The 25,551-nt window shown below is 34.9% G+C and overlaps 1 protein-coding gene across 3 annotated transcripts in view; it reads left to right on the top strand.

Moving 5' to 3' along the window:
• LOC136039282 (PDZ domain-containing protein GIPC3-like) overlaps window positions 1-24,556 on the top strand; it is a 108,560-nt gene extending 84,004 nt beyond the window's left edge. For all 3 annotated transcript variants that reach the window (XM_065722863.1, XM_065722865.1, XM_065722864.1), the window contains exons 7-8: window positions 11,826-11,907; window positions 24,339-24,556. In XM_065722863.1, coding sequence (XP_065578935.1) covers window positions 11,826-11,907; window positions 24,339-24,499 — 243 coding nt within the window. In that variant the 3' untranslated portion in view covers window positions 24,500-24,556. The remainder of the gene's footprint in view (window positions 1-11,825; window positions 11,908-24,338) is intronic.
• Window positions 24,557-25,551: the final 995 nt, after the last annotated feature.

Here is a 25,551-nt window from a genome sequence, read left to right as displayed (position 1 = left end):
AGAAGAAAAAGTTATGCTTTAAGATGAAAATATTTACTTTGAACGAACAGCTTGTTTCCTTTTGGTAATTACTTTCAAACTCTTAAAAAAAAAAACAAAACAACAACGAAACACGCATTCGTGACCTTTCTTTTGGTTAAAAAAAATCTAATTTTTTGCTTGAAACCTCTATAGAAGGCTTTTCTGATACGCTGAATCTGACGGTGTGATTTTCATTAAGATTCATTGACATTTTAGGGCCTATTTCCCTTTTCAAAAATCATGTAATTTTTCTCTGGCACGTAACTTTTGATAGGCAACACTAAACATAATGAACTTTATATATTTCGAATGAGCATAAAATGTCAATTCTTTTGATCCATCTATTGATATAAAAAATTTTCTCAGCCACGTAACTTTTGATAGGCAACACTAAACATAATGAACTTTATATATTTCGAATCAGCATAAAATGTCAATTCTTTTGATCCATCTATTGATATCAAAATTCTTCTTTTAGAGTTTCGATTACTATTGAGCAAAGTCACTCATTAATTAAAGTTCGTTACCACAAACTGTTTGATTAATCATTAGGATCATTTCTCTTGGGAGTAACTCTAAAATACAGACGGAATATTTTACATAAATTTCAAAATAGCTGCTATCAGCGCATCCACAGTTAGATTTCACTAATAATGAGAATCAACTGTTGCAAATTTTAGCCAATCATATTTTTCAACGAAAGTTCGGATTGGCCGAAAAATATTGTGACAAATTCTGGTTCGTTCAGTTTAGCACTAGCTGAATCTCGGTATTAGTTGAATCATGTTGCACGTTTTCAAGGCATTTTTTTCACCAGGCATTTGTATAGAAGACTTTGTCGCACAAATTCCGGAAAGAGTTCATTCGATAGAGAATTGAAAGTTCTAGTCTTCTTTTTAAGAGTCTAAAGTGACTGGGGGGAAACAGGCCCACCTCCTACGCCCATTGGTCCTCGAACACATTCCAATAAAAAAACACTATTTGTTTAGCATAGTTGTGTCGAATAGCTGTGTTTCTGGGGATGTCAGCCCCCTTGATCACTCGGGGCAAGGGCTGTAAGTTATACAATGCACTCATTGTTTACGTATAGTATTTCTTGTTGAGCAAGGTGGACATGTTTGACCTTTAGCGTCTAAAAAGACGAAGGGAACTCAGGTGAACCTTTCAGAGAATGTTGAGGGGCGAGTTGAACTAAATCAAAACACGTTTAGAGTGTTTTAATTTGGGACTTTCAGGAAATAATGGGGAAGATCATCAATTGACCAAAAATGCGATATTTGCACACTACTACAACTAGTGCTATTGCTACAACTAATGCTACTATTACCATTACTATCAATATAATTACTGCATCTGTAATGAGTACTACCAAGGCTAAGGATGTTTAAATGAAATGTTGAGTCAATATTTTAGGAAATGTTGAGTGGAAAGTTGAACTGAATCAGAAAGTTACAAAAGGGCGTATCAGCAATATCTTTTAGAACGCTTACCGTATCATGCTGAAGCTTCCAGGGCATCATGGACAGGATATTCAAATGACAAAAAGGCAGCATGTCCATACTACTACTGTTACTACTACTACTAATACACTATCGCAACGCTACTACGGCTACTTCTGCTCCAACTACTACCGGTACTGCTGTGATACTAGAAATATTAGGGTTAAGGGTATGAAGGTAAACATTTGAGAGAATATTGAGGGGACATTTGATCTAAATTTAAACAAATTATGCGTATACAGATTCTCAAAAGGGGGTATCTAAAGAATAGATTAGGGTATTAAGTTGGAGATTTCAGGGAAAGCTTAAAGGGTAAGGTCAATTGACGAAAAGGCAATATGTGCACGCTACTACTAATACTACGATGAGCGGATGTTCAACTGGACCAAAAGCAATGTTTTAATGCTGCTGCTGCTACTAGTACTAGTGCTATAACTTTCAATTCTGCTACTAGTCCAGCAACTAGTACTACTAGTACTCCTATTACTACTACTACTGTGACCACTATTACAACTATGGCTAAGGGTTTGAAGGTGACCACTATTACGGCGTGTTGTGAACTGAATGCAGGTTGTCAAAAGGGCGTATCAGCAACATCTTAGGAACGGCTTGGTGTCTGAAGTTGAAACTCATAGGGCTTGTTGTGGGGGATATTGAACTAACTAAAAGGCAACGTTTGCATCTTATCACTGATAATAAAGTTAAGGCTACTACTACTACTACTAATTCTACTGCTACTACTGCTGGTACTAAAGAGTATTAAAACAAAAGTTTTGGGGAATGTTGAAATAGTGTTGAGCTAAATCAAAACACATTATTCACGTAAAGGCTGTTAAGAGGACAACCTGTCTCAATTAGCTATGCCACAGGAACCGTTTATGGTATTAAATTGAAACTTTCAGCGCGTGTTGAGGGGGATGTTGAAAAAAACAAAGGTGTTGTGTGCATACTGCTACTAATGATACTACTACCACTACAACTATTGCTGCTACTGAAGCTGACGGTATTAACGTGAAGCTTTCAAGGAATGTTTTGGCGGATTTAGAACTAAGTCAAAACGAAATATGAGCATATAGATTGTTAAAAAGGTGTAAGAGCAATATAAAAGAAAGGTTTACGTTATCAAATTGGAACAACTTCCAATTTATAGCAGGTTTCCAAAAGAGGGTATCAGGAATATCTTAGGAATGGCTTGGTGTGTGAAGTTGAAACTTATAGGGCTTGTTGTAGAGGGTATTTAACTAACCAAATGTAATATATGCATCCTACTTCTACCACTACTGCTGCTAGAGCTAAGGCTACTATTACTTATTCCACTGCTACTGCTGTTACTACTGCTTCTAAAGCTAAGAGTATTAAAGTGAAAATTTTAGGGAATGTTGAATAATGTTGAATTAAATCAAAACACACTGTGCGCATGTAGGTGGTCAAGAGGTCGCATCAAAAATGCCTCAGGAATGTATCAGCGCGTGTTGAGGGAGATGTTGAACAAAAGCAAAGGCGCTTTGTGTATACTGCTGTTAATGCTACTACTACCACTACAACTATTACTGCTACTGAAGCTAACGGTATGAAGGTGAAGCTTTCAAGGAATGTTTAGGCAGATGTTGAACTAAATCAAAAACGAAATATGAGCATGTAGATTATCAAAAGGGTTCAATATATCAAGAAAGACTATGTGTAACCAAAAGGCACTATATGTTTATTACTAATACTACTATTATGATCGCTGTAACTAATCAGGCTAGAGTATTAAGGTGAAACTTCTAGGGAAAGTTTAGGGGGAGTTTCAATTAAGCGAAAAAAACTATATACATGCAGGTTTTCAAAAGAACATATAAGCAAAATCATAGGCAACGCAGCGCTATCATACAAACTTTTAAAGGAACTCATTTGATTGAAAATTAAAAGTTATCGAGCCCTTTTTTAAAGTCAAAAGTGATTGGGAGGGCAAGTAGATCCCTGCCAAGCCGATTAATTCTTCAAACACAACCAATCAAAATTTTACGATATCCATTCAGCAGAGTTCAAAGGTCCTAAAAATGTCTTAAGGAATGTTAGGGATGTCAACTATCCACAGCCCTTAGAGGCTGTAAGTTTTGCTAGTATTTATAATTATACTAGATATCGTATTTCTTATTAGGAAAGAGGGCACGTTTAAACTTTGGTGTAAAAAAAATAAGTACATTCAAATGAAGTTCTCGGAGAATTTAGAGTGGATTATTGAACTAAATAAAAACATGGTATGTGCATGTAGGTCGACAAAAAAGGAACTTCTTTTTAGGGTGACTGAGGATATTAAATTGGAACTTTAAAGGAATGATGAGGGGGATGACCAATTGACCTAGGGCATGTTGAGGGGATGATGAACTCACCAAAAAAAAAAATAGATGCAGGTTAATTTTATTGCTACTATTACATCCGCTACGACGACTACTTTCAATGAGATGAAGGATATTAAGGTGAAACTTCCAGAGGAAATTTTGGCTTTTTGGTCAATCGATCATCCCAGTTATCATATCCTAGAAACTCCAAATTAGTACACTGATTCCTTCCTGAGTTACGCCCTTTTGATAACCTGTATGAACATAAACGTGGTTTGAATTAGTTCGCTATTCCCCTCAATATTCTCCGAAAGCTTCACCTGAATGCCCTTCGTCTTTTTGGAAAATAAAATCAAACATACCCACCTTTCTCAATAACAAATACTATATGCAAGCATTGGACGGATTGCATAGCTTACAGCCCTTATCACAAGGGCTGTGAGGGGTTAACATCCCAAGAGACATAGCTACTGGCCTTTCAACTATGCTGAACAAATGACAGTATCAAAATTTTGATTATATGTGTTGTGGGAATTGATGTTTATGGGAGGGGGCTTTTTGTCCTCCAGTAACTTTTGACTCTTAAAAAGGGAGCTAGAACTTTGAATTTCCAATCAAGCGAGCTCCTTCGAAGTTTCTTCGACAGTTCATTCTATACGAAGTGCCTTGATGAAAAAAGAATAACTTACTAAAAATACTTAAAAGATACATTGTGCCCGCATCCCTCTTTGCTTTGGTTGTGCTATTGCACTGCCTATGATAACCAAACCCTTGAGGTGTAAGGTTGGAACAGCCCTGTTCCAGTTTCTTGGCTATATTTATCTTGAGGGTTGCCACTCCTTGAGCGCCATGCGAAAGCCAGGTTTTATCCGTAGTTCCTAAAGTGCCTAGCTGAGATTTTATTAACAGTGTTTCCGCAAGGCTTGACTGTGAACAGTGACGAAAAATTTGCCTCAACTAATGGGACTTCATTTGAAGTTGATATTTTTAATTTATTCATGTTGAACTACAGAAATTTGTTGGAAAGAAGAGGAGATGGAGGCTGAACCAGGCTCCAAGACATTTGACTGGTATTGAAACAATCTTGATCTGTGTTGCTATTGGACCTGCAATTTCATATCCTTCACCTAACAATTGGCGAGGTAGCAGATAGTTCAGATAGATCCGATTGAATAAAATATAGCGGAGAAATGTTTTTGGGGCTATTTTCACAAGGATTGGAATGGAATTCATTGTCATTCCCCATCCTCGTGAAAATAATCATTGGTTCGACAAAAAGGCGGATTCTATCCATCCAGTTCCACCCTGGTCTCAAGGCAGTTTTGAACTAGAACTCTTCGCCAACTTCAAAAAAAGGTGGATTAGAAACAAAACACTCTTTAGTTGAAAAAATCAAGATTTTGATTTTGAATCAAAATCAACTAGTTGCTGGCATCAAGCCATGGCTAATTGTAGAAAAAGCCAAGACATGTAGTCCGCATGAGTGAGAGGCAAAGCTGGCATAAGCCCTTATTAGGATTGTTATAAAAAAAATGTCAATTTATTTGTTGATAGATAAGTCTATCTATCATCCGTCTATACATCATGGGTTGACGCATGACGGACCTGACGGCTTTAACATAAGTTCACGTGGATGTGTGATTTTCATCCAGCTCCTAACCCTCGTGAAAATACCTCTTTAGCTGGAAATGCGAAATAATTTTCTTAGAGGCCGTTTCAACTAAGCCCAAGTTAAAATTTATTCAGTAATATTCTAGCTGTACTCATACGCAAATGCCTGACAGCGTTGACGTTTTATTTCCAGATGGGTGGTACAGTACATTAAACCAGTAATGAAATTTATTTTTATGAACTTCATCAATTTAGGCGGTAATTATGTCCTGTAGCCATCACACTAAAGTTCTGTCGAGAAGTGAAGTTTGGTTATTGCTAATTAAATAAAACAAAATTTTATAAAATATAATGCTTCGTCAAGAAAATTATGAAAACTACAACAAAGAATTATGGAAGGGGGCCGCCCAGACTTTATTATATGAAATAGGTAATCTAATCTAAACTATCCTAACCCAACCAAAATACCAACTAAACATTTAATAAAAATATAGGTACAATCTAGTTTCCCACCGTGCCAAAGTTAATATTGTCTGGTATAAAGAACGTGAAAACCCGTTATTGTCTCGCGTGTGCGATACAAGATCTTGAGTGCGGTGGCTATTAGACAAAAGTACTATTATAGCTTCTGAATGGGTCAGTTGTACCTTCCTTCATTTCTCATGTAAAACAGTTTTCTTCTTGATTGTTTATTGAACAAAGTTTACTCTATTCGATCGAATTTTTAATCTCGTGAAAAAAACTCGTCTTTTCCAGTCACATACTTAATTTTGAAACCTAAGACATTTTCCTTGTTCAGCTTAAATTAGCTAATCATTTTCCTTCCTATAGTCTGTTCAAATTATTCATTAATATTCTTAGCAATCCGTTCCCTCAAAAGTTTTCTATTCAAGATTCCGATTTGCATTTAGTTAAAGAAAGTCATTAATTTTTCAACGTTCGCTGCGTAAGAAATCACATCGTACTCTTTGAGAGTTTACTTTTTAGATTATTCATTTCAGTAGCTCTGTGAAAAGAGATTACAAAAGAATGGGAAAGACAAGGGGGCGCCAACTCCCAGAAATCACCTATATTAGGTGGTGCGTGCTAAATGTACCAAGTGTGAAGGAAATGGCTGGATTTTCAGGTACTTAGCTTTTAGCTTGAAACAACTTGTTTTTTCTGTTATAAATTCATATTTTTTCATGTTAACTGTTGTTATCGATTGTTTTTCTGTTTTCTGTTACAATTTTGTCTGTTACCCTTAGCAATATTAGATGATTTTGTGGTAATTAGCTTTTAGTTTTGAGAAGCAAGGATGCATATGGTGCATCTGTTATTCTTAGCAATGCTAGATGATTTAGTGGTGCTTAGCTTTTAGTTCTGAGAAAAAAGGGGCCTCACCCAGGCCACTCAGCGTGTCCCCAGGTGGCGATAGCGAAATGCCCTAGAGATATGTAGGGTACCTCCATAGGAGGCAAGGACCAAGGGGACCTTGTGCCGGGGGTCCATTGTTGAAACTGGGGCACTCTCACTCTGGGCCATAAATACAGATGAGGAGGGAAAAGGCCCTTCAAATGTACACTCAACAGGGCCTTTTCAAACGTCCCATGACTTACAAACCTTCTCCCAGTAATGGGTTAGATTGAATGGTGTTGCAGAATACCATCGTGGGAAGACTTATCTATCAACAAATGAAATGACATCATTTTTATACAATCGTAAGAAGGTCTTATGCCAGATTTGCCTGTCACTCACTCATACTATCTGTCTGTGCTTTTTCTACAATTAGACATGGCTTGATGCCCGCAACTACTTGATTTTAATTAAATGTCCGTCACGTCAATTCAATATTTCATCAATTCAAAATCAATTCAATATTTCATCCATTAGTTCTCTGACTATCTACCTTAGTTCTGCCCTAGGAATGACGTATGGACGGATGATAGATAGACCTATCTATCAACAAATTAACTGACATCATTTTTATACAATCCTAAAAAGATCTTATGCCAGATTTGCCTCTCACTCACTTGGACTATCCGTCCTAGCTTTTTCTTGATGTCCATAACCACTTAATTTTAATTCAAAGCAGAACACCTTTAATGCAGAACACCATCGTGGGAGGACTTGTCTATCAACAAATGAACTGACACCATTTTTATACATTCCTAAAATGGTCTCATGTCAGATTTGTCTCCCATTAACTTGAACTATGAATTTTGGCTTTTTCCACAATTAGCCAATGATTTTAATCATTGATTTTATTGGAAAATAACTTGATTGATGAAATACTTGATTTTAATTCAATTATTCTTTAATTCACGCTCACACCATCGTGGGAGGATCTTCTATAGGAGGACAACTGACGCAGGGCGTAAGATCTAGATCTATGAACAACGGCCTCTGCAAAGAACTGCCTCGACCCTTTCGGGGTACTTTCGAGACGGGGGATCTTGTGGTCAACTCTATTCCCACTTGAGAAGTGGTGCCCCTCGAGGAAATTATAGCCTAGTAAACGGTGCAATATTCGCACGGGATTTTGATGAATGGATGATTCTTTTGGGCTCGGTCTGTTTTGGCGGACGGGGGATCTTGTTTTTCGAGACGGGGGATCTTGTGGTCAACTCTATTCCCACTTCAGAAGTGGTGCCCCTCGAGGAAATTATAGCCTAGTAAACGATGCAATATTCGCACGGGATTTTGATTAATGGATGATTCTTCTGGGCTTGGTCTGTTTTAGCGGGCGTTTTTGGGCTTAAAAGCCTCTTCCTGGCTAATTTATCTACCAAGGATTGCCTCCCCGTAGTAGCATAATATTTGCCGGTATGAATATATAATGAGTCTTAGGTAGTAGGTTTGAGACTGCCTATGCAGGATTTTGACTTTTGTTGATAGAAGAGCATCCCCAAGTGCTGCGAACTATGTTGTGACCAAGATGGACCCAATATTGCACAGAACCTTCATTCACACTGCAGGTCCAAGAGACTTCCTTCTCTCCGGTTCTAAGCCGGCTTAAGCGCTTCAGTGGGGGCTTGAGAAGATATGTTAATTGCAGTACTGCACTGGTATTCGGAATCATTGCGTTTTCTGAGGCCAAAATAATTGCAATGATTTAAGGAATGATTAAAGAACATTATTGAAGAACATGAAAATTCGAACTTTGAATGTTGAAACGTTGAAAAATGAGTATTGTATCGATATTTTGAATGACAAATTCAGACAATTCGAACTGGACTTATTAGGAGTTTCAGAAACTCAAAGCCCAGGGGCAGGAAGCCTGAAATTAGCGGGTATAGTATTTGTTGCTCAGACAGGAAGGATGGGGTAAATAGACAGGGAGTAAGGCTCTAGATGAATAAGGAAGCTGGTAAGTCTTGTTTAGGCTGGCAAGGTATTAATAATAAAATACTAATTGCTCATTTTATGACTAAAAAGTCCAGGGTATCAGTTATAGTAGTATATGCCCCTGTTGAACTGACTGACAAACATACTAATGGCTCGGATGAATTTTACTTACAGTTACAGGAGCAAATAGACAGGGTCCCAGGTAGAAATATGGTGATCTTACTAGGAGATTTTAACGCCCTGGTCGGTAGAAATAACTATAGAATAAGGATAGTAATGGCTACAGACTTTTGTAATTTTGTAGGTATCACAATCTAGTTATAACCAACACGGTGTTTGGTCATAAAATGGCCCATAAGTTGACATGGTATTCACTTGATGGTAAGACAGCAATCCTTATTGATTATGTTATAGTAAACCGAAGACTGGCAGGATGAGTACAAGATACTATGGTATATAGGAGTGCTGTTGTTGATGTTAAAAGTAAAGATCAACATCTAGTAGTGTCTAATCTCAATTTACAGGTGAAATTTCGGAAGAGTGACTACACCCCTGGAAGTTTTGATGTTGGTAGACTCTAGGATTCGAATTTGAGAGAAACTTCCCAGGAAAAGTTGAATACTAAACTTGGGAGTTGAAAATTTGACAATGTAGAAGATGGTTGGAATAATTTTAGAAACAATTTGTGAAGTTGCTGATGGTGTGTTAGGGAACAAAGTTAAGACCGCAGCTAGGAATATTAAATGGAGAGGATGTTAAATAGAGAGGAGAAGGGGTTTGTACAAGAATTACCTTAGTGATAAATCATATGAAAGCAAAAGGAAGGTAAAGAAAGTGGAGAAAGCACTAAAATATGAGCTAAGGAGGTGTGAAGTGGAGGCCATGGATATAATTGCCGAGGATCTGGAAGATGCAGCTAGACCGCATAATAGTAAAATATTGTACTGGCATGTTAATAAAATGAGAGGAAATAGCCCATCCGGACTTGTCCCAGCTAAAGATAGGAACGGGGCCACAATAAGTGACAAGAAAAGAGTTAATGGGAGATTACCGGAACATTTGAGAATGTGCTAAATCGAGATACAGTTGCAGGAAAAGATATAGAGGAAAAGGAATAAGTTTGAATGTGAAGGAAGATTTTTTTGCGAGGAAGAATTAGCGACAGTACTAAAATGAGTAAGAAACAATATGTTTCCACTGCTTATAGTGTGGTAAATGAGTTTCTTAAATATGGTGGCTTCGTGGTTAAAGATAAATTACTAAAGACTGTGGATATGATTTTTGAAAAAGGGTTTTAGGAAAAACTTAATTAATCCACTGTATAAGCAAGGTGATAAGAGTGAGTGTCGTAATAATAGAAGCATTAGTCTGGTCTCTGTAGGTAGCAAATTAATCATTTATATAATACTTTTTAGACTGAGAGACGCTTTTAGAAGTTAACAGTGCGATTTTACAAAAGTTTTTTATTGTTTTAAAAGTAAGAGTTGTGAGAAAGAGTCAAACTTTAGCGTAAAGTGCGGTGCGTTGAGGAGGGGTCAGCCCCTTTCATATATGGAATAATTTCTGTTCGTTTTAAGTTTTAATGTCACTCTTTACTTTCAGTTAAAAAGCTTTTTTTGCATATTAACTTTACTTTTTTGGCTAAATGGCTTTCTCAAAGTTTTGATCGGACAATTCTGAGGAAAAAGGGGCGGAGAAGTGGGCGTAGTTGCCGTTCAATTTTTTTGGTTACTTAAAAAGACCACTAGAACTTTTAATTTTATTTGCGAACGTTTTTATTAGTAATAAATATACGTAACTTACAAATTAACTTACGTGAAAAACTTCTATATTTCTATATCTTTATTACGTATATGGGGGGAGGGGGTTGTCCCTCGCCAATACCTCACTCTTTACACCAAAATTTAAATTGTCTTCCAATTCTTTAAGAATGAACCCCGAACCACAAAGGATGTTTAATTAGAATGAGTAGCTCTTTTGAAATTACTAAAAATAATTTAGACGTCTTTTTCGAAGGTAATCGAAAATTGGAATACATTCAACTAGACAAAAAGAAAAAAAGTACAAATCGATGCGACTATGGCTTTTATAAAAGACAATGCTCGAATACAAATTACTGTAACCCGCGACTGAATATATCCTCTTCCCGTATTTATTACTTTATTTATAACCTTTCAAACATCAATAAAAGCCTCTAAGCTCTTAGATAGCAATATCAATCTGAGAGCGAATGAAGTCATTCAGCTAGTTAGTAATTAATAAATTCCAAGGTTTTCTGACAATTTTCCAGTCTGCTAAACATTAGAAGTTGCCGGACTATTTCACTCAAGTCGAAAATATTAAGAAAGCTTGAGTCCGTGAAATACGGAACTTTTTTATGGCAAAGCTTTACTAGACGCAGTGCTCAATGACCTGGATATTTTACAATATATTCTCCGAAAGCAGCTCGCAGCCAATTGTAAATGACTGAAAACAACTTTGGAGAACGAGAAACAACCCTAGAAAGGATATTAGAAAGTAATTGTTAGAGTTCAATGAAAAAAGGAGATAAGATATTTATCAATACAAAACTGGGTACTTTTTAATTATTCAGAACACACCAAGAAGTGCAGTTGATCGTAATGAAATATACCAATATATGATGAAAATTCAATACTATACTAACAAAATAATGGGAACTACAACAGAGAATTATGGAAAGCAGGCCGCCCAGAACGCATTACATTAAATACCTAGCCTAACGAAAATGCTGCTTCTATATAATAAATATTTGGACTGGAACTATTAAATTTTAATGCATTAATAGTTAGTTTTTAATAATTATTTTAATGACCTTGCTTTAATGAATAAATATTAATTTCAATGAGTTTAAACCTTAGTTTGGAGAGGTTATAGAGCATAGTGCCTCCCTAAATCTAAAAACAAGCTTTCGTATTACAAATAGCATAATAAACTGAATTATTTTTTCAAGATGGGGACTAAAGAACTTTTTCTGTACCATTGTTGTTATTACCTTTTTTTCATTTATTTTTTTCCTTTTTAGCCTGACTCATTATCAGAAGCCGCTGTGGAAAAAATAAATTCACTTCTTGAAAGCTTCATGGGTATTAATGACACTGATTTAGGTAAGTTAAACACTAAACACTTACTTAAACAATAAGAATGTTAAACACAAACAGTGGACATTTCAAGGGCTTTCTCATTTTGCTCTTTGAGTCATACATTTTGTTCAATTTAATTTGCTGATTTTTTTTCAACTGAACCAACACTAACTCGAAACACAGAAGTTTCTGTATAAGGTTCTTGGTGCAATATCCGCCATAGAAGTGAAAGTCATGTTCCAAGTGTTCAGCACAAGTAGATCCAGAGTCTCATCAATGCAGTTTGCAAAAATTAATTTGCATAAACATGTCTGTAAAACTAAGGTCAAAAGACAAACTTATATAAATGTCGTAGAAATTCTGAATACCGGGGAATATTGCAATTTCTAATTCTCTAATTCTTATAAATAATTCCCTAATTCTTAAGAATAATTTCCCTAATTCTCAACTACTTCGCATAACATTTTTACTTTACTTAAACTTTCGTAAAACTGGTCCCCCTTCACAATCGACTCTCCTTCGGGGTATACCCTTTGATTTTGCCATAGGTTTACCCTAATAAAGCCGTTTCAAGTCTTTAAAAATTGTTTTAATAACTAAAAACTATAAAATTACTAACTGTTCAGCAAAAAAAAACGTAAGACGCAAAAAAAAAAAAACGCAACAAAACCTGTTTTCCAATAGTGCCTCTGTTTCATTATGAAGAAGCAGAAATTTCTGCGTGATCGTGTAACGTTTTGAGTTGCCAAATGCCAAGTATAAAACCTTAATGTAATTTTTGTTTTTAATGGTTTATCAATGCTTTCTTTTCAAAGGCAAACACCTCTTTGTTACTTTATGCGGTTCCTCAGCCGACACTGTGCTAACCTGGCTTGCTACTTTATAATTGTTTGCAAATAAACACTATGTACAAAAGATTTAGGTGACACATTGAATTAATTTTATTTCAAATATGGACAATTATTACTAAGACTTTTAAAGATGGCGTAGTTATGTAGATCTAATTAAACTCACGTACCTAACCAGGGCCAGGTTAGACATTAAATTTAGACATTTAGACAGGTTAGACATTAAAGACATTAAATTGCGTAAAGATTAGAAAACAATCAGAAATTCTTTAATAATCAAATATCTATAAAAAGACCTTTGTATGAAAAGACAGTAAATTGTCTGCGGTTAAAGGACAAGCGACAATGAGAATCCATATATAAAAGCCTGCCACGTACCGCGTGCCGGGGCCTGGCGGCTGGTAATCGCAAAAATATTTGTATATATTTTAACAAGGGATTACAACAAAAACCTCAAAAATGAAAATCAAAAGTTCGAAGCTTATTAGATATCGTTGCTAGAAATCAGACTTGCTTTAATAATCAAATATCTTCGAAAAGACTTGAGTATGAAAAGACAGCAAGTTGTCTACGCTTAGAAGACAAGCGACAGTGAGAATCCATGTACAGAAGCCTGCCACGTGCCGTTTATTGAGGAATTTATATTAAATTACTTAAAGAGTAAAAAACTCGTAATTGGAGAAATATTTGCATATATTTTTACAGGGGATTACAACAATTCAAAAACCTTAAAAAAGAAAACCAAAAAATTGATGAATTATATCATTCTCCCCCCCCCCCAACCACAAGAGTGAATGTATCGTGAATATATCGGGGGTATTTTCAAAGGAGAAAATTTTCTGTTGGGAGGGAAGTTTTCAGGACTGAGCTTTCTAGTGTAAATTATACAAGGAAATTTCATATAAGAATTCCTAAATAATGCTGGGATATTCGGCGCCCCTTTGTGGAAAACTCCCTTCCTCTATAAGAAATTCCTCCGTGGAAACATCCTCCCCACGTAGCCTTGTCTCCCCGACCCACCCGCCAGAAAAAATCCCCTCTGAAAACGTCTGTATACTTCCCAATAACCATTACTATACGTAAACAATGGGCAAATTTCACAACTGTCAACCTATCCCCCAGGGACTACGGGGGATTAAGTAATCCTCAAAGAAATTGCTACTAGATTTTACGACTATGCTGAACCAAATGGCTATCTAAAAATTCTGATCAGGTGACCTTGGGTAAAAAAATGAGCGTGGGAAGGGGCCTAGTTGTCCTCCATTTTTTTGGTCACTTGAAAAGGTCAATAGAACTTTTAAATTCTGTTCGAGCCAGCCCTCTCGTGATATTATAGGACCACTGGGATGATATGATTACCACTGAAAAAAAAAAAAGCAAAAACAAATAAACACGCATCCGTGATATTTCTTCTGGCGTGAATCTGATAATGTGATTTTTATTAAGATTCTATGACGTGTAGGGGTTGTTACCCCCTTTTTTCGAAAATAAGGCAAATATTCTCTGGCTCGTAACTTTTGATGGGTAAGACTAAATTTGATGAAACTCATATATTTCAAATCATCATATGATTCCTATTCTTTGGATGTATCCATTGGTATAAAAGTTCCATTTTCAGAGTTTCAGTTACTATTGAGACGGGTCGCTCCTTACTTACATTTCGGATCCACAAACTGTTTGATTTTGCATTCAAGTACTGATATAAAATTGATATTTAATGCAAAAAATTCTTAAACTTTTTTTTCGCCTGCTCTTTTTTTTAATGACTAGTAAAGTTCCCTCCTCCTCTCCTCTCAGTGGCAACAACGTCTGTCAAACCCAATACTAATAACTATATCGTTGAACTGCCTATACTTAAAAACAAACGAATTTAAAATCTAAACAGATACAGTTTTAGCAACTAAAAACTAAACAGATACTTTGAAACCACCCAAATGAAAGACCTTGTCATTTCATAGTTTTAAAAAACAGAACACTCAACAATTAGTCAAGGTTTTTCATTTCTATTGTTAAACATTAAATTCGATTATTTTGGCACAGCTATTTCTAACTGTTCAGAAAATTTATTTTTCATATTTTCTTGACATTTTTTCTCTTCCCTTCTTTTTCATCTGCTTAACTGCTATTAACACACTAATCTCTAAGTCTTTCCTAAAAGCCCGTCTTAAAAAGGTGTACTTTTACCCTTCCATCTGCTGCTAATAGATTTTTAGCAACAATTACTCAAAACCAAAGATATTTTCCGAAAAAAAGTTCTTCGGTATTTTAAAGGGATTCGATACCATAAGGAATCAGCCTATCTCGTCCAATGTCGACTTTTTTAGTTTATGTGTCCAAACTATATATTTGATTGGACGGTCTTGCCATAAATTGTAGAGCTTGGATAAGCGATCAGAATAAACGGTAGAAAATAAAAAGCCGACATCTACTTTCCCTGAAATCTCAGAAACACCTTGTAATTTCTCTAGTTTTGTGCTGGAGGTATAATATTTGGTTTTAGAGAAACTTATATCATTAGAAAGTGTAATTTTTTTTACCAAGCGGAACAGAATTCTCTTTTGAAAAGTAAGGAAAAGATTGTCCCAGAAAACGTTGTAGCATACCTGCTAAGAAAATGCCCAAAATCACCACAAAAGAAATCATTTTATAAATTTAACAGCTTTGAGATATTCCAGTGGTACAGCCCACTTTGATTGAAAACTTTGCCGACAGAATGTCATTGTCTTTTCAATCAAATTTCATAATCGAATCTCAAATTCTCAATAGTTTCCAGTGATATGTAGTACCTGTGAATTCGCTAATGGACCCTTTGCCTTTGAGACAGTCGGCCGATGTTGAGGCTCAAAAAAGATCTTTAAAGTACCGAATCCTCTTAAAGAAAGAGGTTAAGCCAGGTGAATACAAATTTGAAGAGTCACATTGACCTAACAGGAGACAATTTTAAAATAACATTCACTACTCGACCCAATTATTAGACTTATCAACTCTTAAGCCTTTGAAGGGCCTTTAAACCCCTATGATATCACTCTTAGGCCTTTAAAAGTGTGTGATTTTTCTCTGTATTTTCAATTTCTGTTTCTATTCAGAGTTCTATAGCCTCATTTTATGTTTAAATTGGGAAATATGGTAGGTATGAATGCCTATTCCTTCCTTTATTTCAGTAGGGGTTCACGAACGACAAATTCCTCCACGTTTAGAAAGCCGTTTCATGCAGATCCCTTTTCAAGTGCAACTCAGTTATGCTATCAACGTCCCACCAAAAATCCCCGGAGGGATCAAGAATGTTCTGCTGTTAGACATTCCTTTTAAATTTTCTCGTGAAGTCATCCTTCATGGTCGATTTCTAAGAGCAATCTCTCTTTTCTCATTCGCTTTTCTAGGGCCAAGGATTCGATTGCCCAATTTATTGTTGATGAGCCATAAATTATTCTACCTCTCCTACACTAAAGGTCTGGAATATCGGAAAAAGATCCGTCATTTGCAGAGAGGAAAAGGACTTTGTGAGATATGAAAGATTTAAATATGGCTTAACTAAATATCATTAATCTGATGTTCAATTTTATTTTTGACGATTGATTATTGGTGTCTATGAAAAAAGGAGAAAGATGTCTTTTAGGAAAAAAAATCGAAACAAACAGCATGTAAGAGAATTTCAAAAGGTTTTTGGTAAAATTCAACATGAGGTGCTTTGCGCTATCTAACAAAATAAATGGGCTAGGCGAATGAAGCTTTTGGACATGTTTTCAGAGCCTAAAATATGCACTGTAAGGCTCTTCTGAAATATCTACCTCTACCCCTTCCTTCTTCAAAAAGCAACTAATCTTTAATGGGCATAGACAAACATTGTGCTATAGAAGTGAAAATTTGATAAGTAGATCTATAGCCCATACAAAGATATATAGCTCACACATATCTAAGCCACACAAAGATCTCTAGCCCAGGCAGATCTAAGCCACACAAAGATCTATATCCCACACAAATCCCATATTTATCTATAGCTCACACAAAAACGTGTTTTAAGCCTCATTACTTTGGTTTTTATGGTTTTAATGCATTTAAAAAAGCATTTCCCAAATTTGGATATAAGAAAATAATAGTCTGGCTGAAAATTACAAATGGCTTTGGCTCGAATACCAAGAGTAGAAAAACGTAGACTCAAACTAAAATTATGGAAAAACATATTCTCCCTTCGCAAGGTTAAAACAAATATAGACTTTGTCATTTATGCAGTTTCCTAAGCACTGGAAATAGAGAAGCAGCAGAGTTTGGAGCTGGAAAACACTTACATGGGGCTTGATTCAAGCTCTGAATTTATTCTTGAAAGTCTAATTCTCATAACTCAGCCAAGTTCTAAGGTAGTAAAAAGCCCCTTATCTAGAATTTTATCGGTTTCCGAAAGGCCTGATTCGATTTTTATTTTATCTAGAAAGTGTCAACTAATCTTTCAAATTCTTAATTAATTACCAAAAAGAGGGACAAGGAATATGACTAGGGAAAATCTGGCTAAATAGCTAATGAACCAGTAATGAGCTTTATCATATTAGAAGACCAATTGCTGTTTCCAAAGAGAAAGGGGCTTTGCGAGATTTGGACGGTTAATTGTGGGTCAACTGTGCCATTTTTACACTGGCAGATGCTGTTTACTGGACAAAGTATCATTGCAGTCGTATGTATTGACCCGTTCTAAACTGAACACAGTAAGAACACAATTTTCGGGCCATTGCACTAAAAACATTTCGATTCATCGAAATGTCCTTTTTGTTTAACTGTATCGGAGACCCCTATCTCTAATGTTGGACTGTTGCCCTAGGCAATACCAAAAAGTTTGCTGAATTTGTTAGGGGTTTTCTTTCAAATCAGCCCTTTTCGGCATTATGAGCCAACAGTAAATGGGAAACGAGGGCAAAAGTTTTGCAAGGCGATATGATTTGCCTACTTGGATATAGTCTAGGACAATATCCAGGCATCAGAGGTGGTGGGTGGGAGAGATTGTGCTATTAAACTGGATTTGACTCTGACAATCCAATAAATATAACTTATCTGAATGCACTGTAACAGTGAGTTTATTATTAGTGTTCAGTTCAGAGCGTGCATATATTCGACTGTTCTCATGGTGTCTAATAAATAGTAAAATTTCATTGCCAGAGAAGAAAAGGGACTTCTGAATTAAAGTAGCTTTTGTTTGAATGGAAATAAATGTCCCTACTATCAAGGTTGTATCCAGGCTTTTTTTTCGTGGGAACATATTATTCGGGTAGAAGGGAATTATAAAAAAAAACTCGAAAATTGTGTCAAAGATATGTTTATAAGTATTTTATCAAGTCTTTACGAGTCAGAAAAATATTTCCAGAGGCGGGGGGCCAAACTCGGTAGCCTTCCCCCTGAATACGGCACAGCCTACTATTCATCTCATGCTCTTTACTTTTCTCTTTTTTCTTAAGTAACTGATTATACACTGGTCTTTATGGAAAGACAGAAAAATAAGTACGGTCTTAGTAAAGAAGTTCTGGAAGACAATGCGATGTCCCTGGACAAAGCCAAATTGTGGCCAGTGAACAGTGTGAGCTGCGATTCCTTCCCCATCCCCCCTCTCCCGAATGTTCAAATGTTTCTGATTTCTATATAATTTCCTTTACTGTTCATATGGGGAAGGGCGTAGGGTGGTGAGAGTGATGATTTTTTAAACAAGTATCATATTTCTCGTTTGCATTCTCTCCCTCTGCGAGTCTTTTAAATATTATTTATTGTTGTAAAAAAACCGAAACCTTGAAAATAGGATAGTTAAAAGTTAAAACAAAAACCACTATACGATGTAATGTGTGGTCTCCTTCGGCCCCCCTATTGATGCGCCATTGTTTGAAGTGGCTCCTACTATTTAATAGTAGTATTGACCAGTAAGTTTAGTTTTTCCAACCTGAAAATGTCACTATATGCCAATATGTCACAAAATGTCACTATAATAAAAAAAAAAAAAAACGCCGCCAAGCTTTCTTTTCAAAAAGCTTTCTTTCTATCGGTAAATCCAATAGATCGCATTCGTTATGATAACAATAAAAAGAAAGAGATTGTGTCCGGACACAGTCCTTTTAATACCACTGCAGCTTCCTAACGAGCAAAAAAGTCCATAGTCTGACCTAGAACCACCTCTAGAACCAAAGAATTCTCAGACAAATTTACAAAGTTAGTTGGTGTCAGAAAATAAGAAAGAATTATGGAGCTGAGTTACCAGAGGAGTCTCGTAGATTGTTGTTATATCGTGTCCAAGAAAATCAAATTACATTCAGTGACATAGGACCCTTAAAAAAAAGATTAGCACGTGTTCCCATTTCAAAAACGAGCCAAAGTCTGAGAGAGAAATATAAATGGACAGGGCACTACTCTACTTTAAAAGAAATTAGTAATTATTAAATTATTTTTAACAGCGAGCTTTTACAATTATGATATTTAAGACGTTTATTTTTTTAGGTTTTTTTTTTTTTTTACAAACAATTCTATACAGAATACACGGTACTAAACTTATGCGTCATGCTCCGATTAAAGATGGTATATGTGTAAAATTTATAAAATTGTACCTTTTTTGTCTAACCCCGATGAATTTGTACGTTTTTATTTATAAGAACGAAACTAAGCTGAAAAAGAAATGAAACGGTGAGTTGTTGCGTCGTTTTATTTTAGTCTTCTTCCCAGCGGATTTCAACCCTAATGTATTTTAATTTGCTTTTTTGGGGTTTTATTTTGATTCCATTCCGTGAAACATTTTCCAATTCATATTGACAGAAATCCAGTTGTGTCTTACCTACGTTTTTTTTTGGGTATCGTGGCGAAAAAATTGCTTTGATTTAGAAGTAAAAAAAAAAAAAATCATTGAATCTTATTGAGATGTATTTCTATGAAACATTTTTAATTTGTCTAACTAATATGTTTCCAATGAGACATTAAGAGACCTGACCATATTATTTACGTTTTTTTCTTCATTTGTTTATTGTTTCCGAATATCTTGTTTTTTTCAGAAAGGTATATATTTGGTTCTTGAAATATTTTCCAGTTCGTAATGATGCTGATCCAGTTATGTCTTAACTATATTTCTTTTCCAGATATAAAAAAAAATGAAAAAAAATAAACAATCTAATTTGCAGCTTTTTTAATTGAAGATTGTTTAGGTAAAAAAAATAATAACTTGAAGCTTTCAAGCATATCTTTTCATAAACAAGAAAATTTTTTAATTTTACTCTTCTGTTTTATTATTATTTTAGTCTATTTTTTTATTCTCTTCTATTTTGCAAGATTTTATTTGTAAGATATTATTCTGTTTGCGATTAACGAGTATATACATACAACTTTATTTTAGGATTTTTTGTCTGAATATTATGGTTGAAGAAAATTGTTTCCTTCGCGGTTTTATTTTGGGTTAGGGCTAAAAACAAGAAGCCTGTTTAGATGTCTTGTCAACTTGATGTTTCTCCGGTGAAAGGTCATATTGACGAAATGTTTTTTTTTTTACAAAGTTCTTTTCTCAAACATACCAAACAAACACAACTTAGAAACAATAGGAAAATTTTTCCAAGACAGTGGAATTCAATTCAGTGGATATTTCGGCCCTATGTCCAAGGGCCGTCTTCATCACAACACCAGAAAAAATAAATATGTATATAAAAATTTGCATTAAAATTTGAAAATTCAAGCTAAATTGTAAAAAAAAAAAAAAATTAAAACAGCCCTAGCATCCTTACTTCAACGAAGTTCAAACAGGTTGAGTCTTGGTTGATATTAAATAAAAATAATAAGTTTTTTTTAAATGAAAGTAAGGAGCAACATTAAAACTTAAAACGAACAGAAATTACTCCGTATATGAAAGGAGCTTTTCCTCCTCAACGCCTCGCTCTTTACCCTAAAGTTTGACTATTTCTCTTAACTCTATTTTTAAAACAGTAAGAAACTTTAGCGTAAAGAGCGGGGCGTTGAGGAGGAAAAGCCCCTTTCATATACGGAGTAATTTCTGTTCGTTTTAAGTTTTAATTTTGCTCCTTACTTTCATTTTAAAAAACTCATTTTTTTATTTAATTTCTGGACGTTTTTGAATTAATGTATGTTTTGATCTTGGCTCTCCGCACATAAATAATTAAAGCGAAATTTGCATATTAATTAATTGCAAGTAATCGGAATATTTTGAGAAAAAGGAGTGAGGGAGGAGGCCTAGTTGCCCTCCAATTTTTTACAGTCGTTTTCATTGGTAAAAAATATTTGTAACTTACGAATTAACTTACGTAACGAACTTCTATATTCGTATGTTTTTATTGCGTTTATGAGGGGTTTCAACCGTCGTCGATACCTTGCTCTTTGCACTAAAGCTGAAATCTTGTCCCAATTTCTTAAGAATGACCTCTGAATCACAAAGGCCGTAGAATAAATAGTTGAAATTACTAAAAATACTTTAGCGTAAAGAGTGAGGTATAACGAGGAGGTAAACCCCTCATATGCGTAATAATTTTTGTTCGTTTTAAGTTTTAATGCTGCTCCTTACTTTCAGTAGAAAAAACGTTTCATATTTTTGTTCCTTGTTTTTTCAAATAATGCTAGAAAATCCTGCGCCCCTTTCATTGAAATTCTCTTCCCCCATGAGAAGTTTCTCCATGGAAATATCCTCCCACGTAACCCCCCCCCTAAACAAAAAAAATCCCCCTGAAAACGTCTGTAAACTTCCCAGTAATCATTACTAGATGTAAACACGGGTCAAAGTTTGTGACTTGCAGCACCTCCCACGGGGACTGCAGGGGAGTAAGTCGTCCCTAAAGACATTGTTATTAGGTTTGTCGACAATGGTGAATAAAATGGCTATCTCAGAATTTGATCCGGTGACTTTTGGGAAAAATGAGCGCGGGAGGGGGCTTAGGTGCCCTCCAATTTTTTTGGTCACTTAATAAGGGCACTAGAACTTTTAATTTCCGTTAGAGTGAGCCCTTTCGTGACATTCTAGGAACGCTCAGTCGATACGATCACCCCTGGGAAAAAAAAAAACAAACAAAAAAACAAATAAACACGCATCCGTGATCTGGCAAAAAATGCGAAATTCCGCATTTTTGTAGATAGGAGCTTGAAACTTCTACAATAAGGTTCTCTGATACGCTGAATCTGATGGTGTGATTTTCGTTAAGATTGTATGACTTTTAGGGGGAAATTCCCCTATTTTCTAAAATGAGGCAAATTTTCTTAGGCCCGTAACTTTTGATAGGTATAACTGATCTTGATGAAACTTATATATTTAAAATCAGCATTAAAATGCGATTTTTTTTATGCAATTATTGGTATCAAAATTCCTACAGTTCGTTACCACGAACTGTTTGAAAAATACAAGTCTAAATGGTATTTCACAATTTCATCTTACGTAAAGCACTCTTAAAGGCTAATCGCTTTCCAGGTAGATAATTGTCAGAGATTCTATATGATAAAATAGAATTTCTGATAATTTTCTACCTGGAAAGCAATTAGACTTTAAGAATGCTTTACGTAAGAAGAAATTGTGAAATGCCATTTAGATTTGTATTTTTAATCAGTTACCCTTTCACTGTTACTAAGAAAATGTCATCATATTTTAGTTTTGTGTTTTGTTTTAACGTTTGATATTTTATATTTCTATCAGTTTTATTTTGCACTGAGTACGGTCAAACCGAGGTCTTGACCGAAATATTTAACTTTTTCACTGGCTGTTCATTGTCCTCGTTTTCTTCCTTTCTTCCCGATTTTATTTTAAACAGATATATTTTGGTAAGGGATATAGGAATGCTTTAAGTGTTCCAAAAATTGCTATAGAATCAACAATCCAATATTGGAACTTTCCTTAAGACAAATTGTTTGAAATAAAATTTGTATATACAGAGAATGCAATGAATATTGAAGTCCGTTATGCTCCCCTCCTATAAAAAAAATTTCAATGAAAAGTGAAACTTGAATTTTCTATGCTTATGTTCAGAAAGCTCAAACAAATAACCTTTTATGTTTTTTTTTAGTATTTTGGACAAGTTTTCTCTTTTTTTTTTTTTCTTTTTTTTTTTTTTTTTAGCAAACGGTAGCTTCTTTAAATGCCTAATTTAGAAAATATCTTGCCCAGATATAAATTCTCGGGAAAATATCTTCCGAATATCTTCCGTAAAAATTTATTAAGATGTCATTAAATATGCAAAATGTCATTTTTCTGATAACCCCACCGTTCCTTCCCCAAAATTTTCTGGGCGGAGAAGTCCTTCAACTGATGGTGGGCAAAACAGCACTCTATGGCACTGAATCAACACCTACAGTAGTTGTTACACTTTGTAAAAGACTATTGAGTCACGAAGTGATTCTTGAGGAATGGCTTTTCATTTAATGCCATTAATGCTCTTCCTTCCCTCACATAGGGATCTATTCTTGCCAAGTAAGAATTGCTAATTTTCATACGAGTAGGTAATGTAATATAAACTCATTTTAGTGTCCTCGATTTCGGAGAATGGACAAAAGAAATGCTACATATATCTATTGGCACTCGAATAATGTCAAGTCAGATACCCTTTCATACATTTCAATGACACCGATTACCGAAAAAGCGTTAGAAGAATATTTTAGATCCAGAGGATCAGATCAATTCAAAATACCTTCAAAACAGGGTCGTTAATTTTTGGGGAGTGTGTCCCTGTAGATTTTGCCCCTTCCTAGATTTTGAAACCTACATTGGGGACATTTTCATTGGAAAAATAACCCATTTACCCCTTCCTTCCCGCGCTACTGTCTTGAGAAGAACTTCACTACTGGGTATTCTTCCACTGTTGAAAGAAATCTCTTCATGGCATCGTTTCCACCTGGTTGTGCCAAATTAATTTTGTAAGCATGAATATTAAGGGCAAGGCTGTATCCATGAGTGGGAGTTCAGGGTTTGAACCCTCTCCCCTGGTGAAATCGTTACAAAAGGGATATTAACAAATTTTTTATGTGTTTTTTTTCAAGTCTTCTTTTCTATAAAGCCTCCCCCCTCCAACAAAAATCCTGGATACACCCTTGATCATCAAATTTCGTCAAATTCCTCATTTTGTTAATTGTATTGTAGAGAAAAAACTAGTGAAACCTATTAATCCATCCCTCTTTTTTGAACAAATCTGAAATATTTTGCCACTACAAAGAATACTTCTAGACATGAAAATATTACCCTTTTAATATTCTTTTAAGAAGTGAAAAGTGAAAGTTTTCTCTACAAGCATAAAAATTAATCCACATGACAAAAGTAAAACAAAAGACATAGATAACATTCTGGCGTAGTCTATTTTTGAATAATGCAGCCGCCAAATAAGAATTTTAGTAGTATAAATTAGGATAATTGCTTAATTTGCCACCAATGTTGTCAACTGATGATTTAAAACGAGATATGAAGTACTCTAGTGTCTTTTTTTTCTCCTTTTGTGTTGGGTTTTCGCTACTTTATTTACTCATTCGTTCTTTCATTCTTTTATTTTACGGTGTAAACAAATATCTTTTTTTTATGCTATTATTACCCTTTTCCCCTCGGAGAAATATCCATATCCATCAAAGTGAGAATTTATAGTTCTCTGTAAAAGCATAAAAATTAATATAAATCTCTTTCAGCAACCCAAATCTGGGAGATGGGCCAAAATAAGACGAACACCATGAATTTCGCCGAGGCAATCGATAATTCCGACTTGGAAGCTTTTGGTTTTACTGATGACTTCATTTTCGAGCTATGGGGGGCAATTACTGACGTAAAAGCTGGAAGACTCAAGAAGTGAAGTGTATTAGAGATCAATTTAAGTGTTATTGTTTAAATAAGAAAAGTGTATTCCGAAGTTTTCTAATTTATACTTTAAGAGTTGCAAAAAGTTAAGGTATATGTGGAAAATTGTACATCCTATTTTAGGGAATGTAGCAAGTAAATTTTTGTTTAATTCGTTGCCTCGAAAATGCTGGGAGGGTGAGGGACCGGGCTGGGATGATAATACAAAAAATGGCATTAGATTGGAGAAGCTTAAAAACAGGAGGGGGAGGAGAAGGGTTAGGGATTGTCTTCTCCCGCCTGCTGAACTCTGGTGGTTTAACACTTCGACGCGACTATAGAAGTTAATTTTGAATATCCTGTTTTTGGTAACTGTATATATATATATATATATATATATATATATATATATATATATATATATATATATATATATATATATATATATATATATATATATATATATATATACATATATATACATATATATATATATATATATATATATATATATATATATATATATATATATATATATATATATATATATATATATATATATATATATATATCTTTCAGTATAATAAACTTGAATTGGTAATAACGAACTCATAAATGTCTTGTTAAGAAGGGGGGCAACCGGAACGAAGGAGCTATAAGATTGGTACATTCTGCACACCAACATGCCAAATGCTAATGTATTTTGATTTGTGACTCACAAATATAGTTCAATATTCGATTGCATTAACATTTTTGTTACTGTAAATAATGTTTTAAGTCATCACTTGTTCATGTGAATTGGAATAAATGATGTTTTGTTCTACGCATTGTGTAAAAATGCTTATAAAAAAGAGACCATAAATTTGGAATAGAATGTCAACTACAAACTTACAAGCAGATTTAGCAGCCAGAGGTTGTGTAGGTTATATGCACTGTATTAAAGAATAAATGTGTTAAAGAAATAGTTTCCCTTTTTCTTTTTCCTAGTATTTTTTTCGCCCTTTTCTCATAACTTTCTTTCCATCATAAGGATATTGAATAAAGCCTTTTCCTATTTTTCAATCCATC

The sequence above is a fragment of the Artemia franciscana genome, chromosome 19, assembly GCF_032884065.1.
Source record: "Artemia franciscana chromosome 19, ASM3288406v1, whole genome shotgun sequence".
NCBI lineage: Eukaryota > Metazoa > Arthropoda > Branchiopoda > Anostraca > Artemiidae > Artemia > Artemia franciscana.
Note: the sequence above shows the minus strand (reverse complement) of the source record. Positions and strands in the feature narration are given on the sequence as shown.